Genomic DNA, 16137 nt, shown 5'->3' with positions numbered 1-16137 from the left:
TTAAATTTGACAAAGGAGAAGTTAGGAGACAAAGAAAAAGTTTGTAATGGGTTTTATTCTTACTGCTTGGCTCTGGCTTTTCTAAATTTTCCACTAGGTAGGAGAAAATATAAATCATTAGCTTTTAATGATTAGTTATAAATTATAAGAAGGAAATGTGGAAGATTGTAAAAAAAAAAAAAAAAAAACCCATGATGGAGACTCTCTGTAACAGAAAAGCTTACTTTAATGTATTAACAATTCTAATATATTATTAACAATGGCAGACACTGCAAAAGAACATCGATAAAAACAGAAAAAAGAGGAAGAAAAGGAATAGGAACAAAATAAAAATAAACCCCCCTCACTAATATGTAATGCAGGTACTTCAAAGCAGTTCAGACCTGACAATTTACTTAACTCTTAATTCTGTAGGACATTTTTATGACACAACAAGTTCACCTTTTGCTACTAGAGCACAGAGAGAGGTTCCAATGGAGGATGATTGTGGGAGCTTGATGTGGTGAAGACTTTCTTTACTGTTGATGCCTTTAGGGAGGGTTAATAAGTTTGCTGTGTGATTAGGCCTAAAAAAGGAGCCGAGTTGGGCGTAGGCCAGGACCAAACCCAAACATGTGCCTGAGTTGGCCACTCATTCGTACAGGGAGTGGCGGTTTGATCAAACAAAAACTGGGAGCATTGACATAGCACTATTAAAGCTGTCAGAGAAGAACATGTATTTGATGAATGTTAGTGTTTAAACTAAAAGAATTTACTGAAATACATGCAAATTCTATGATTAACACCCGTTTCCACATTACGAAAGTGCCCAATACTTGTCGGAAGACAAAAACCGATTACTCAATTACTTTGACTTGTTTGCTAATGTTTGCTAATGAGATAACCGATAGACCGAGACAGGCAGACAATGCGAATAGCCAGTCATTTTATGTGACGTGTATAATCATCAAATGTCTTATATAAAATGCTTTATTGAGATTACAACCAGATCCCAAAATGTCTTCATGTAAAAGTGACCAAATGATCTGCACATAATTTAAGCCAATTTTTGAAATAATATTATCACAGAGTCCAGACACAGAACAATACATTATCACAGAATCAAACACAGAAAAGTACTAGAGTGCATAGACTCTAGCTTTTAGGCAGTTTGTCAGTGCATAGCAAACAATCTGTCATCTTGTCTCTGCTGGTCAGATTGCTGGACTCATACTGGGTGGACAAACTGATAGACCAGTCTCTGAGACACATCTGGTTTGCGGATGATTCCCTTCTTGTAGTACTGCCTGATGGAGCGGCTAAGCTTGTCATAGTTCATCGCTGGCCGATTCTTCCTCAGACCCCAGAGTCTTGCTACGTGAGCAGAATCTTCAATTTTGAAAATACCTTCAGAAAAGAAGTTTGAGAAAAAAAAAGAATTCATCCTAAAATAGAAGTGGATTTATCATTGGTACAAAAACAGCAGTGTGAATATTAAACAATATACAAGGTCTTGACTTGGTCTTGGAATTTTCCCCCTAAAAAGTTTTATACCTTTTTCTTTATTGAGCCAGCGAATGCAGCGTCCGTAGTTGTGTGGTTTAAGTAAGAGCTCTCTGAGGAACTGCCACAAATGGATGGGCTGACCGGAGCAAGATGAGTCTGCCTCCGACCACAACTCCTCTCTCTCTGTAGGATGACAACAGTTAATGTGAAAGCAGATATTTATAAAACAAAAGTTAAGGTTATTTTCTTTATGTGATCAATAATATGCTAATAAACGTACCCATGAGCCTGCTCTCTCCTATTGAACATCTCTCTTTCATCCAGGCAGCTAAGCACACAAAGAAATGTGTGAGTGAATATTCCACTGTATTTAAATATGTAATGTAATGTACTGAACTCGGCTTGCCGTACTTTTTAAATCCCAGCCATACTGTGTGTGTAAACAAAGGTATTTACCTGATTTCCATATATCTAGATGAGCATATAGCGTGTCACCACATTGTGAACAACGCTGTCGAAAGTCTTCCTCGGTCATGGCGCACAAGTCTTTTCCGTCCAGGTCCTGAAATGCTTTGCCCACCTGAGGGAGACGATACAGATGCTCTGTCCACAACAGCCACTTCTGAACATTTCCGCAGCTCCACTCCACCGGATCTGAAAGATACGATATAAGCTTGACTCACAGCATGTTATTCAACAATCCCTCAACATTTCCCCCTAGAAACATCAGTCTACTTCTAGAATACCAGGATTAGCAATGTTTGGATAGAGCTTTGTATGTTTTGATGCAACAACATGATTGTCATTCAAGGAAAGCGAAAGCCAAAAGTGTGAACGGGGAAAGAATGTTTACTCAGGGAGGTGTAGCACAAATACTTTCAAGGAGTGAAAATTACCGTGACAACTGTCAGTTAGAGGACATGTCAGTAAGTCCAGTAAGCACACACCGATAAAATCAAGAGTAAGTATCGGTAAGGTTTGGGTAGATTAGGAGATATCCAGCAATACAAACACAGGGAAGCCATTCGTTTCACAGTCTTAAGCTGTCGAATATTCAACTCTACTTAGCAATGTTAAATGTTTTAAAAAAAAACGTCAACACAGTATGCAGGAGCTGACTGTTGATGTTTATTCTTTTAGATAGAGCTCCTCATCTGTGCAGGACTAGGGCTTGGTTGGACAGTTACACACCTCCTGCTGGGTAAACACCAAAAGCCCTAAAGTAAAGCTACTCCAACAAAGTTTTCAGGTCATTTGCAACAACTCCACATGCAAGAGTGGGGATTAAACAGATCCTGGTATATAAAGCTGGGTTTTGACGTTAAATGTACACTGAGCAAACATCTTTCACAATTTCTATTTAAATAAAGTAAATCACCCGATGGTTCTTTGAGCGTCATACAATTTGCTTCTTTTCAATCTAAAAGTACACATTAACAGATTAGAAATCCATTAAAGTGTCCGTAATTTCCCTACTATGTTATTGCCAGACCTTCCCCATTATCCGATATGAATTATTCATTAAAACAAATATTTACACTGAAACTCTGTACAACATTCTAAAACAGTATGAGAGAAGCAAACAAAAAAAGACATCAGAGAGACATGCGCATTTCACACACCAAATGTTTTATTTAGCCTCTAACCTGGTGTGATGTTCAGCAGCTTGCAGGCTGTCTCAATGTCCTTCAGCACTTCTCCAACCACAAGGCTCTGTACTTGCTCTAGAGATCTCTCCTCCACCTGGTCTTCAAGGCCAGGAGACAGTGGCTCACTCCCCAGCCCAGGACTATCAATCACAGGGCATTGCTCTGGCTCTGGACACGGTTCTGGATTAGGTCCACTAGCAACGGATGCAGAAGAGTCTGCAACCCTTACCAGCCAGGTGGCATCCTCAGTGAACAGCATGTCAAAACAGGACAGGTAGAGTCCCGGAAGAGTACGATCAGTACTGTCCAGCCGTGGCTTATTGTCCACCAGTTCCAGAGTCTCCACTGCTCCATCTTCTGTTTTTAGAACAGCCAAAGAGTTCTCAGAGAAACTTAAGGCAGAGTGGGCTGACTGGTGCAAGGCAGCATCTGGGTGGACTCGTACTGGGCTAGCCATGGCCTCCTAAAAAAGAAGAATAGATCTGATCACTGAGACTCAGGAAACTCAGCAATTGAATTATTACAATTGGACAGTTCAATGTCTTCACTATATGTAAAATGAAATGCACAAAGCATTCACAAATTTAGAAAAATTAATAAATAAATAATTGTCAACATTTTCAATGTTGACTATTTTTACAAAGTTGACAAAGTTTTTCTATTGTTAAGATAGGATTAATACTTAGAACTTGGTCTCAAAATAGTGGATCAACATCATGGTGTCCTGTTCCAGAGTCAACGCCGGAATCCAAACTTCATCTAAGAGATCTACAGTATGTGTCTTAGTGAGGCTGCTTGTCTCTTTAAGTGTTGGGGAACACATGGGGCAGGGAAACCAAAGCAAGTCACGGTGTAACACCGAGAGGCAAAAACCAAAACGGATTGGGCCGCAGAACTTACTCACGGGTCACTAGCACAGAATTGCTCCAAATGTCTGAGTAAATAAGACGTAGTTGATTCCCACTTTCAAAGTGCATTTCCCGCAGTCTTTCCTGTCTCCAAAACCAGCATGAGCTTTTAATGAAACTTAATGAAATGGGACTTTCATTCCAAATGGAAAAGTAGGACTCAAATCAAGGTTAAAGACTGACAGTGACAGAAAAAAACTGGTGTCTGGTGAGCTACAGATATCACCTGAGATGTTAAGGTTGCGAGAGATAATTAATTAAACATTAATAATAAAGGGACTTATTTCCTCCAGAAAATAATGACTGAGAAATAATTACTACTAATAGTAAAAGTGTAAATGATATTCCTTAAAAGAAATTGACATCAAGTGGAGGTTTTTTGAATTCAGCCAAATCTATTTAAACACCACAAGATTATCATAAAACAAATATATATTTATTTATTTAAATGTGTCCTGTACTGGTAACAAATGCTTCTTATTTCTAGCATTATCTGATCTCAGTCTGCCAATTAGGATTAAGACAACTATACAACTCTAGATTACAACTCTAGATTAGGTTCAAGGTTCATTAGCTGTTTTGAAAAAGGCAGTCTATAACAGTTCTCTTTTATTACATGCTGCCCTCCAGGCTAAAGAAAGCAGTGATATTTGGGAGACATATCTATGTGCATGAGTGATGATGGCCTTGTGTAACTTTTTTCTCTGATGAATTGAAGGAAGCACAGATGGAGAGTGAGAGCTCTAATGATCATTGTGGATTATCTGTAAATGTTCCTGTAGGTCGATAGAATAATTTCTCGCATGCCACATGCCCAATGATACACCTTATATTTGTTTGGACATAGTGACACTAAAATTCATAAAGTCTGATGATAGCCCCACACCCAGTGATAGCAGAGGAAATTAGGCACTGTTAAACTAAAGACAAGCTGTCAGTCTATCTGTCTGTCGAAAGGGTAGAAGGGGATGGGTTCAGGTTTATTTACACTACTGTTATACATCTCTGTGCTACCACAAATAGAAGACTTGGGTAGTGTCTTTGAAGGTGCACTCTGTTAACCCTAAAGGAAATGAAGTTATCCACATTTAAACAACCTCCCCCTTCTCATCTCATCTCCCCGATCTTACTTGCTTGCCCTCCTACAGCTTCTGCATTCCCTCTTTTCATCCTTCTCCCCACCCTGGAAAAATGGGGTGCATCTTTCCCTTCATCTATGGTCAGCTTAGACACAATAAGCAGCCTGGCGTTCCCTCTGTGTAGCAACAGCTTGTGGTAAGTCCATTATCCTGGCACATTTGGCCATATTGACTCAGCACAGGAGAAACAGGGAGGCAAACACACTCTGTAGGCAAGAGATTAGCGCCTGTGACTGATCCTTAAATGAGTTTGGTGAAAGACTTGAAAATTAATTTCACTGGCATTAAGAGTTTCTCCTACTCTTGCTGCTCTAGTGGCTGCCTCATTGTTGCTGAGATGTGGAACATTTAGAGATGGGGATAACAGTTTTGGTTAAGAGCTGGCAGCCATCCTTCATGTCAGAACCGGTCTGATTGCTTAATCTATTAGATAGGGATTCTTTCTTAAACATTTCACTTGGTAAAACAACAAATGATATTTATTCACTAAAAGCCCTTAATTCTGATGGCTTTATTTCTCTTCAAAATCCAGAGACATTTTAGAATAAAAAATGATTTGTTCTTTGCATGCTAATCTCAAAAGTGACTTTTGCTTCTGGCCAGAAAAGAGACAGATGGTAATCAAATTAGTATGAAGAGATAAAAATCTAAGGCATTATGTTGCCCTCCCTACTCTATCCTCTCTTATAAAGAAAGACACTTCCTTGTTTGGTTTTAGCCTTAGCTAATGTGTGAAGTAATGCAAGACTGTTTGCCACCTGTACACGGTATCTTCTTAAAGGATTAGTGCAAGTTCTGCTCCTTTTCCCTGTGCAGAATCCTGACAAGCAAACTAAAATGTAGACATTGTAAATTTTGCAAAACTGGTCTTGCATTTGCCAAGATGGTAATGCAAGGAATGACAATCTATTAAATTGCTTGGTTGGGTATTACGCAGGGCAAACCTTTGTATAACATTTATAGAGCAATAGGTGTCATAGTTAAAAATTAAACAGTCACACGTCTCCCCTGATGATAATGGGCCATTAAATATCATTTCAAGTCAAGTTCTTATGTTCTTTTGCTGGAAGACACCTTGCACAAACCCATGTTGACAGCTGTCGAATATGAGTGCTTTTCACAGCTTAGGGTGTAAAACACTATAATAAGAGAGAGGGGGTTGTATCTCAGAAGACCATAATTCATAGTGGCTCATTCTGTGTGAACATCAGGTGTGACAATTTTCATTTAAATAATGATATAATATAAAGGGCCTTAGGTTGCATCAACAATTTTAACAGTTTTTTTTATAGCTTGTGTTTTAAAAAAAATACTTTTCAACTATTTTATGTTATATATATATATATATATATATATATATATATATATATATATATATATATATATATATATATATATATATATATATATATATATATATATATATATATATATATATATATATATGAGACAATGCATGTGCACATTGTTTAACTAAGCTTTTTTTGGACAATTTGTTACAACTGTCATTCTGAGAATTCTGTTTTGTATGACCGTTCCTAAACATATCATCTCATTGTAACTGGTTAGGAGGCTTTTTTTTTTTAATCTGTTGTTCACATGAATACAAAATAAAGACAAAAATATGAGTACACAAACAAACATAATATGTTATTATGCAAATGGACCATTAAATGGTCAATTTAATGACAACTCTTGATAAAAATCAATCTCCTTGTCACTAAATTACCATATGAATGACTTTATGCTTTTGTACTTTTAATCCTTTTGGTATTTTTGGCAACCATTTCTGCAAACTTGGCTTAATTTCTGGTGCAGGTGTTGCAGCAGGTTTTAGCAACAAAGAATATCCTACATCCCATATCTATATCTATATCTAAACATATATTACTTCTGTATCTAAGAAATGTATATTTGATCAAAACCCGTAAAATGGCAGTTGAAGGTAAAAAAAAAATGTTTAAAAATAAAAAACTTTTTAAATAAAACCTGCTTCATCTTAAAACTTTAGTTTTAAAATTTGGTGAAGATGTGAACATGCTGCTAACTCACCACATAAAAATACAGTTAATACAATGTTATTTTTTTTGCAATACCGTGACTCACTGGGGTCCTAATGTAAGTCACATTTGGAAAAAGCTTAAATGTGGTAACTCCTACAAAGAGGTGCACTCCCTGCATTAGGAATGCTTGATCTGAATACCATATCAGCTCTTATTAATCATCTAAAGAACACACAAAAGGCTTGGTAAAGATAAGACAGTGACTTATGCTCTTTTACCCACTCAGCTTTTCACAGCATGTAATTATTCTTGTTTTATTTTTGAACCCATTTACTTTAGTAGACGTGTACAATGTACAAGGGTTTGCATTTCTTTATGTTCTTTATAGAGTGTATACAATCTTTCCCTTGATAACACAAAACATTTTGATGAAATTCTCTTAAAATATAATAAATAATGCATATTCAAAGCCATTTTTCATTAAATAAAAAAACATATTAGACAATTTGAAATACTGTGTTGACTTGGCCTTACCTGTGCTGATACAGCAGATGTTCGAGGAGGGACCAGTAGCACTTTTTATTCGTTTCTGTTAAAGCCCACTGATGCAGTCAGGAAATAAAAAAACTTTTGTTTCCTCCTCTGTCTTGGACCTTCAGTAAATAGTATTCGGTTTGGCTGTCTTGTGTTTTTAGAAGTCTTTCTGGATATGTGACGTCTTCTCAGAATCCTTGAAGAAAAAGATGTCAGAGACGACAGCAGGATGACAGTCTCCAGGTACGCACCACCACATCACTACCTTCAGTGACTAACACTGGTGGTGTCAACCTTTTTTTCCCTGGCCGTGAGTGCATGTGTGTATACCTGATGTGGGTGTGTAGCCAAGCTCTCAAGTCTTGTGTGCAGGAATGCGTGCTCCATTGACTCCAGTGTTGGCATTTATAGGGAGGCCTTATTAACTTGAGTAAACATTTCTAACTCTGGACCACCTCTGCCTTTTGCCATAGAGGAAATAACAGTTTGGAGAAGAATACCGTAATGTGGATTTGAGTGCCATATTGTTTTTTTTTAACTTATTCACAATCAAGTTGAAACTTGTTAAATGACAGTGATGTTTCTTAATAAGAATTACGTTCAGAATCAGAATTTGCATAAAGCGCTGTGCTGTAGTGCTATTTCATAAAAAAGAAACTACAATAATAACAATTTATTTGAAATTTATGCAGAACTCTTATGAAAGGTTTTGTTGTAAACCGATCATTTGGTATTTGAATTGTCTTGTAAAAAAGATTCATTTATGTTATAGTCAAACCTCAATAAAACTTGAGACTGTTTTTTAGATCGTATTTTCATGAATTACAACCCAAGACCAAGAAATACAATTCAGTTCCACTCAAGCGTTAAATTTGCTCAAAAAACAAAACAAAAAAACAAAACACTTTGTAATGATACAACTATAATAACCGACATCTGTAACAGATGTCTGTATGATTATTAGGAAAGTACCATCTTTAGAAAGCAGGAATGTGTTTGATCACTTTTCCCTGAGGCATTTTTCAAAGCTAAGGATCATTATGTAAAAAAGTTGTTAACATTTATATTGTTAACACATTAATAACTGAACCCATTGAGTACAAGAAAATAGAAAAACACAATTCTTCACAGTACAGTGGTCTCCAAAGGTTTAATTTCATAATAGTGAAGAATTCTAAGTGAAGATTTCAATGAAAATGTCAATATTAGGATAAATATGTGTGAGTAGATGCATTATACTGTAATTTAAATTCATTTCCTGGTGCCATATTATTTTATGCTGCTTCTCTGAGTTTCTGCTTACGTCAGTAGTGTTGATGATGTCCCGTTAAACTACAACGCATGCTGCTTTGTTTGCATAGTTAAACAGACACACCAACACAAACCATGACTGTCTAATACATACACTATGCTTAATTTCTAGATGCTGAAAGTGGGATCAGTAGTATCGTTGTATTACAATAAAATGATCTCTTAAATTAAAATAGCATCTTAGTTTTACAGTAGTGTATTGGTGTGAAACACACAAACTATCAAATATTGTTTTAAACCTGATTTATGGAATAGTAAGTCATTCCACTAACTAGTTATATCCTTGTAAATATATTTTTAAGATTTTATAAAAATGAGATTAAAAAAGATATTTATTTAAGGTCTCTAGGACCATTGTTTTTTCAGCATGTTTTCTCATAAAGGGCTCATTTGCATGGCAGTTGAAAAAACTGAGTGACTAAGTTGAGATTCACCCTTTTCACCTTCCCATTCTAAAATAACATTCTCTTAATGCAGATAAGAATTTTTTTTTGGACTGAAAAAAGATCCAACGCCACCTTATCAACCCCCAACAACTTGAAGACAGCCATTCTTGAGTCATCAATCAAAACAAATGGAGTACAATTCTAACTCCAAAAAAGCACATGCTTTGCATAAAGCTTTGCTTCACTCTAAAGGTTGAATTTAAGAAAAATATAGAAAGCATTTGCATGTCAGGCACTACACTATGCTTCAAGTCCGCTGAATTTCATTGGATGTATTGTAGCTCAGTAGTGTGGAACAATCGATCATTTCGTTTTTAAAGTAAAACCAGCAATACAGCAGTAAAGTCTAAACAAAATATCATCATTATTGTGCTAGTTATTGTTAAGAAAGATACCCGTAGTGAAATTGTATAATAAATGGAAATTGTATCACATCTAATGGAAGACTGGTAGCTCAGTAGACTTCAGAAGGTTTTAAATTCAAATCCCACCACCTTTAAACAAAGCCTTAAACCTCAACTATACAGTTGTATTAATACGATCATTTACGTCTATGTGGATAAGGGTGTCTGCCAAATACCGTAAATGTAAATCACTCAATGCCTCATCAAACTCTCATTATAGAGTCCAACAACGTATCTTTCAACTGAATAAACACATACAGTGTTCATACACAACTTATGAACCATTACTGAGTAACTCCATTAATAGCAATATTAATTTGAATCCATATGAACAATGTGCTTATTCAGTGCTGGTTTTGATGCGCACATGCAGCTTATTGTAATTTGGGTTAATACCGTAGTTATCCCTATACTTTCTTTCGGCTTCTCCCATTAAGGGGTTGCCACAGCGGATCCTCCGCACGTTTTGATTTGGCACATGTTTTTACGCTGGATGCCCTTCCTAACGCAACCCAATTTATCTGGGCTTGGGACCGGCACTGAGAGTGGCTGGGGATGGTTCCCTGACCGGGAATCGAACCCGGGTCGCAGCGGTGGGAGCACTGCGTCTTAACCACTAGACCTCCCTATAATCTAACTAATTGATAAATGGCAATGAACCATTAAATACATTAGTCATGTCACTGTATGACTGTTACAAGTAGTTTTCTCTTAAGTTGACTGATGAGATGTGTCAGTTTGATAAGTAATTTATAGGGTCATTGATCATTGTCTTCTTTTATTTTTATTTTATCTGTGAGAACATTACAGACCTCTGTAACTAATACACTCCCTCCCTCTTTAGAAAGAGGGGGCATGTCATTCACTGGCATTGTTTTTCATTTATTGTTAATTGTGTGAGAATTACAAGAAAATCTTCTGAAATTAAAACAATTTTATGTCTATCTTTAAATTGATTTGACATTTTCAGTAAAAAGCCCATGAAAAATTCCCTTATTTGTTACTTCAGGTTAACCGTCATTCAACAATCCCTATTATTAAAAGAAAGTAAAGCAGGGAGTTGTCATAGGCCTCAGGTCATCTGTGGGAGCTGGAAAGTTTGCTTGTCTCTATTGCTTTTACTTTCTACTGTCTGCCAATTTGGGTCCACGTCGGCTAGTTTGAATTCAAGAGCGGTACACATACAGAGCAATGTAAAACAAAAAACAAAAGAAAAAAAACCCAGCTCGTTACAATACAATGCTTCTGCCTCTAATGAATGTTTCTCTTTTTGTGGTATTACAACATATTGCAACATATGTATATTGCAATGGATTAGAATTGGGTTTTTCTTGCTTACAAAAATCTATAGCAATAAAAAAAATATGTTTTCAGATATATTTATTATAAATAAATAAAACTGTATTTACACTTTCTTTTAACAGTTTTACAGAACCCATATTAAATGTTACACAAGATACACCAGTGTTCAGCTACCTCGGTCCAATCAGGTGCTTAGATAATAAATATCACTCAATCAAATACCACACTGTCATCAGGATAAAGAAACTGAAACTTTAAATAAAGTTTTTAGGAGGCTATAAAAAGAAATGCAAAGATTTGTGACTTTCTAGGAGCACTACTGAATGAGTTACAGGGCTCTCTTCTTGAAATAGGAGAACCTCTGCCGACAAGAACAATATCAACTTTTCACAGGTCTGGCCTCTGTGGGAGAATGGCCATTGTGGAAGAAGTCATTTCTGAGAAAGGTAGGACTGAGAGTTGAAATAATTTGGCCAAAAACATTGTGAACCATTTGGTCAAAAAAACTCAAAACAATATATTTGGCATGGAACAATGTCAGCACCCAGGCAACACCTACCATCATGCCCTGTTGTTGCTTTTCAGGACGAGGAACTGGAAATCTTGTTGCCATCATGTGTAAATGGATATAGTCAATACTGCAATCAGTCAAAGATCATGGAGAAAAACACAATGGAATGGAATGAAAAACATGTTTCTGACCTCCGAGACAGGATTGTATTGAGGCACAGATCTGGGGAAGGGTACAGAAACATTTCTCTGAGGAGAAGGGCCTTTGTAGCACTCCACCAATCAGGTCTGTATGGTAGAGTGACCAGACAAAAGCCACTCCTCAGTAAAAGGCACATAACAGACCGCCTGGAGTTTGCCAAAAGGCACCTGAAGGACTCTCAGACCATCAGAAACAAAGATTGAACTCTTTGGCCTGAATGCCAAGTGTCATGTATGGAGGAAAACCAGGCACTGCCCATCACCTGGCCAATATCATAGCATGGTGGTGGTAGCATCATGCTGTGGGGATGTTTTTCAGCAGCAGGAACTGGTAGACTTGTTAGGATCGGGGTAAAGATGAATGCAGCAATGAACAGAGACATCCTTAATAAAAACCAGCTCCAGAGCGCTCTGGAAATCAGACTGGGTTTATCTGTATATCTTCCAATAGGACAACGACCCTGAGCACACAGCCAAGATAACAAAGGAGTGGCTACAGAACATCTCTGGAGAGATCTGAAAATGGCTGTGCACCGATGCTCCTCAACCAACCTGATATAGCTTTTCTTTTTATTAAATTTGCAATGATTTCACACCGTTCTTTCACATTGTCATTATGTGGTATTGTATGTAGAATTTTGAGGACAATAATGAATTTAATCCATTTTGAAAGGAGGCTGTAACATAACAAAATGCGGAAAAGGGGAAGCGCTGTGAATACTTTCCGGCTGCACTGTATGTGGCATTAAAATTGCTGCTTAACAATGTTTACCATGTAATTTGGGGGAGAAAATTTGCATTGACAAATCGGAGATAATCTCAAAAATCAAAATATGCAAAGCATATATACACATATCTGAGACAGCTCAAATCAAAACTGCTCCGAATGGAAAATAGAAATCGGTACTGGATTATTATAAAAAAAATATAAATATTTAATTATTACATTATATACATTATATTTCAGTCAAGATTCACATGAAATTGATGTTGCCACACAGCAAAACAATCACTAGACGGTATGGAAGCTTAAGGTTTACATGAAAAAACGTGGTATTGATAAAAACATAATAATAATTTATTAATTGCTTGATATGGTTTCACAACAGGTAGTTTTTCCATCTCACAACTCCGGGGTCCTGTTTGTTCTTAAGCTTTACTGTCTGTATAGAGTTTCTGCTTATCTTCTCCATTACCTGCTTGCAGGTGTTACTGTTATCAACAATGTATGACTCTCATTGCTTGTTTTTTTCTTTGAAATAGTCACAGAAATTTTTAATCCACAGTGCCTATAACCACGTTTACCCACTACTTTCGAGTTGTTCAAAGAATCACCAAACACACAATTTTATATATTTTCCAAATATCTCTTTGTCTTACATTGACATTGATAAAGTAATTAGAATTTCAGACTTCAAAACAGCATCGAATAAAGTAAATCAGGTAACACCTATTCTATAAAAGCAGGAATATCAGCTTAAATTAAGCACTAATAAATTTGTCCAAAAGATCTTCAAGTGTTCACACACCTGCACAAGTATTCAGTATTAATTTGTCATTTGTAACATCTAATTCAACTGAATAATATCTAGTTCCTTACCTGTACTACTTGTCCACTAAATTTACTTGTGCTAATAAAAGAACATCTGTGAAACCAGTGGTTAAATGTTATCATGCTGCAGTTGACACAGTTATCAATTGACCACACTGCACAAGATGATCAAATAACGCTGTAAGAGCTGCTTGTGTGTTTTGACAGTCTTGTGGGATTGCCTGGAGCAGTTACACCTCAGTGTTTGTAAAGCATCATTGAAGAGATGTTTGATGTGTCCCTAAAATAACCATTTTTATTAAATTAAACTTGCAAGCTTTCCGGTTGTTTTCTTGAAAAAATAGCGAACAAATGAACAAATAAGTGTTCCGGTAGAAGCACAAAGTAACACAAAGATCATGGTCATGCTTTTAAAAGGTTGCAGAACCACCTTGCGTGAATGTGCCAATATTTTTCAAAGGAGCCTTACAACTTTAGTTTGGTTATCAGTTCATCATCAAGGGAGTCGAAGTCAGTGTGTGCCAAGAAAAACATGCGCCACATTTAATTTACTGGCTACAAGAAGTGTCACTGGTGGGATAGGTGTGCCATCCAAGGTGTGTTCCTCAATGTACAAAGAAACACTAGCAAATATTTGTCAAGATATCTAAGCATGCTTTAGGGCAACAGTGCCTCTTAAAGTCTTTACCTTCCATAAAAACCTAACGTCTTAATGAGGTGCATTTGAGACTCGTGTCTTTAAAACGTATTTTTTGCATCTAAAAATTGCATCACAAGCTTGATATCTGAATATCTAAAACCAATTTTAGAACAAGCTTTTAAAGTGGAATTCCAATTTAGCTAAAGGATATATTAATAAAAAGCTTTGATTTTAAACAACGAGAAAACCTTTTCTTTTTGCATGTATTATTCTGCATGGAGTGACTAACAACCCCCCACCCCCCAAAAAAACAAACAAACAAAAAAAATCCCAGAAAGTTTCCCAATCATAATTAAAATTTGTAATGAAGTAAAACAATATTAATGTTGAATTGTATGTGCAGCATACAATTCATAACAGGTTTCCTGTATTGTGCTGCTGCCACCTGATTCAATTATTACATTCCATAATTCTCATAAATAAACATTAATAATTTAATTTAATTTTTTCTGGTAAATGCTTGTTTTTTTATTTATATATATATATATATATATATATATATATATATATATATATATATATATATATATATACCACTTGATGTTCAGAATGTGTAACACATTTTTAAGAGAGAGAGAGAGTGTGTGTGTGTGTGTGTGTGTGTGTGTGTGTGTGTGTGTGTTTAGGGGAGGGGAGGGGTAAGCCAATTAAATGTACATGTTAATTAAAAATAAATGTTGAGGGGTAGAGCCTCTTTTTCTGGATCATGTGAAAGTATCATATCTATCAGATAGAAAGAGGAGAAGCTCAGTATGAATTCAAAGTAAATTTCATGAATAAATATTACAAATTTAATAAAACTCCATTCCTGGTCAAAATAATTGATTTGGGAACCGTGTTCAATTTGTAGTTTAAAAGATTAGAATCAGAAAAAGAACAATGACAGTAATCAAGTATTATTTCTGAAGTAAAGGTGGTTCTATGAACCCTGAACAACAAGCAGAAGCAGAAAGAAGGGATTATATTTCTCGCTTTCCTGTCGATTAATGTAATATTGGCCAGTCGGGGGCATCTGTGAGCTCATTATGCAGAAGGTGGTGTGTATTGCTTTCCTCGGAGTGTGTTCAGCTGCCCAACAATGCAACAGTTTGAAAAGAGGCAATGGCCTCATGTTTTACAGAATTAATGTGTTAGCCTTTAGCCTATGTAACAAGTAGCTGATTAAACAGAATGGGTTGGAATTGGCAAATGCATAAAATGAAAGAAAAAGTTCAGATTGCCTTGTCGATAAGTCAATATGGTGCACGTGTACACAAGAAGCAACTCGGGTGCTTCTGCAGCCCAGTCTCACAGCATTTCATGATATAGTCACAAAGTGTAATCTATTGATTCGTGTTCAAAAACAGAAAATTTCCCACTTTTTTTTTTTCCTTTTTGTGTCAGCATTACCCACGATCCTCTGCCTCTGTTGCTATGGAGACAGAGCCAGACAGAGGCAGTCGTGCTGAGTGGCAGGAAAAAAGAGGGAAATTCTTGTTCATGGACACGAATCCATAGATCAAAGTTCGAGACTATACCACAAAATGACGTGAGACTGTGTTGGATTCTATATATACCCTATATGGCCAAAATATTCATTATTAATTGTTATTAATTGTTATTAAACCCATATATGCTTATTTTATATCCTCTATTTTATTTCCTCTTCCAATACTTTTCCAAGTGGAACTTTAAGAGCTCTGCTGCATGAAAAAGGAAACTCTAACAGCTGTGGCAGCTCTTATCAACAACTAGTGATTATATTGCAAAGGCCCATTCCCAAAAACAGAATAGTTCAATAAAGCATCTGTTACACAGGGGTTGATTCCCATAGCATTTAACATGATACTGGTACTTATATAATGTATGACCCAAGTTTATTATCCCTTAAGTCTACAAATTATATTTTCAACAATCTGCTGACCCTTGTCTTAATCAATAGATAGCTATTAGCTAACACTGGGGACTGAAAACATGACTGGGTTATCGAATAGACATTTCATGTTAAGTTAGA

The 16137-nt window shown here is 36.3% G+C and overlaps 1 protein-coding gene across 1 annotated transcript; it reads right to left on the bottom strand.

The window, feature by feature from the left end:
• Positions 1-953: 953 nt before the first annotated feature.
• Positions 954-8180, bottom strand: LOC124397232 (SAM pointed domain-containing Ets transcription factor). Its single transcript, XM_046866788.1, has 6 exons — positions 7719-8180; positions 3132-3597; positions 1942-2139; positions 1766-1813; positions 1534-1668; positions 954-1386 (listed from the first exon to the last, which is right to left on the bottom strand). Exons 2-6 carry the CDS (start codon positions 3589-3591, stop codon positions 1208-1210), a joined length of 1020 nt encoding a protein of 339 aa, XP_046722744.1. The 5' UTR covers positions 3592-3597; positions 7719-8180; the 3' UTR covers positions 954-1207.
• Positions 8181-16137: the final 7957 nt, after the last annotated feature.

Source organism: Silurus meridionalis, chromosome 1, assembly GCF_014805685.1.
Source record: "Silurus meridionalis isolate SWU-2019-XX chromosome 1, ASM1480568v1, whole genome shotgun sequence".
NCBI lineage: Eukaryota > Metazoa > Chordata > Actinopteri > Siluriformes > Siluridae > Silurus > Silurus meridionalis.
The sequence above is the reverse complement of the archived record's forward strand: the minus strand, read 5'-3'. Positions and strand labels throughout refer to the sequence as shown.

Excerpts from the sequence above, each read along its gene's own strand:
- LOC124397232 (XM_046866788.1), bottom strand. The coding sequence starts at position 3,591 with ATGGCTAGCCCAGTACGAGTCCACCCAGATGCTGCCTTGCACCAGTCA. Across the intron at positions 2,140-3,131 it reads GCTGCTGAACATCACACCAG|ATCCGGTGGAGTGGAGCTGC; the intron begins GTTAGAGGCTAA and ends CGTATCTTTCAG. Across the intron at positions 1,669-1,765 it reads AGGAGAGAGCAGGCTCATGG|AGAGAGAGGAGTTGTGGTCG; the intron begins GTACGTTTATTA and ends GTCATCCTACAG.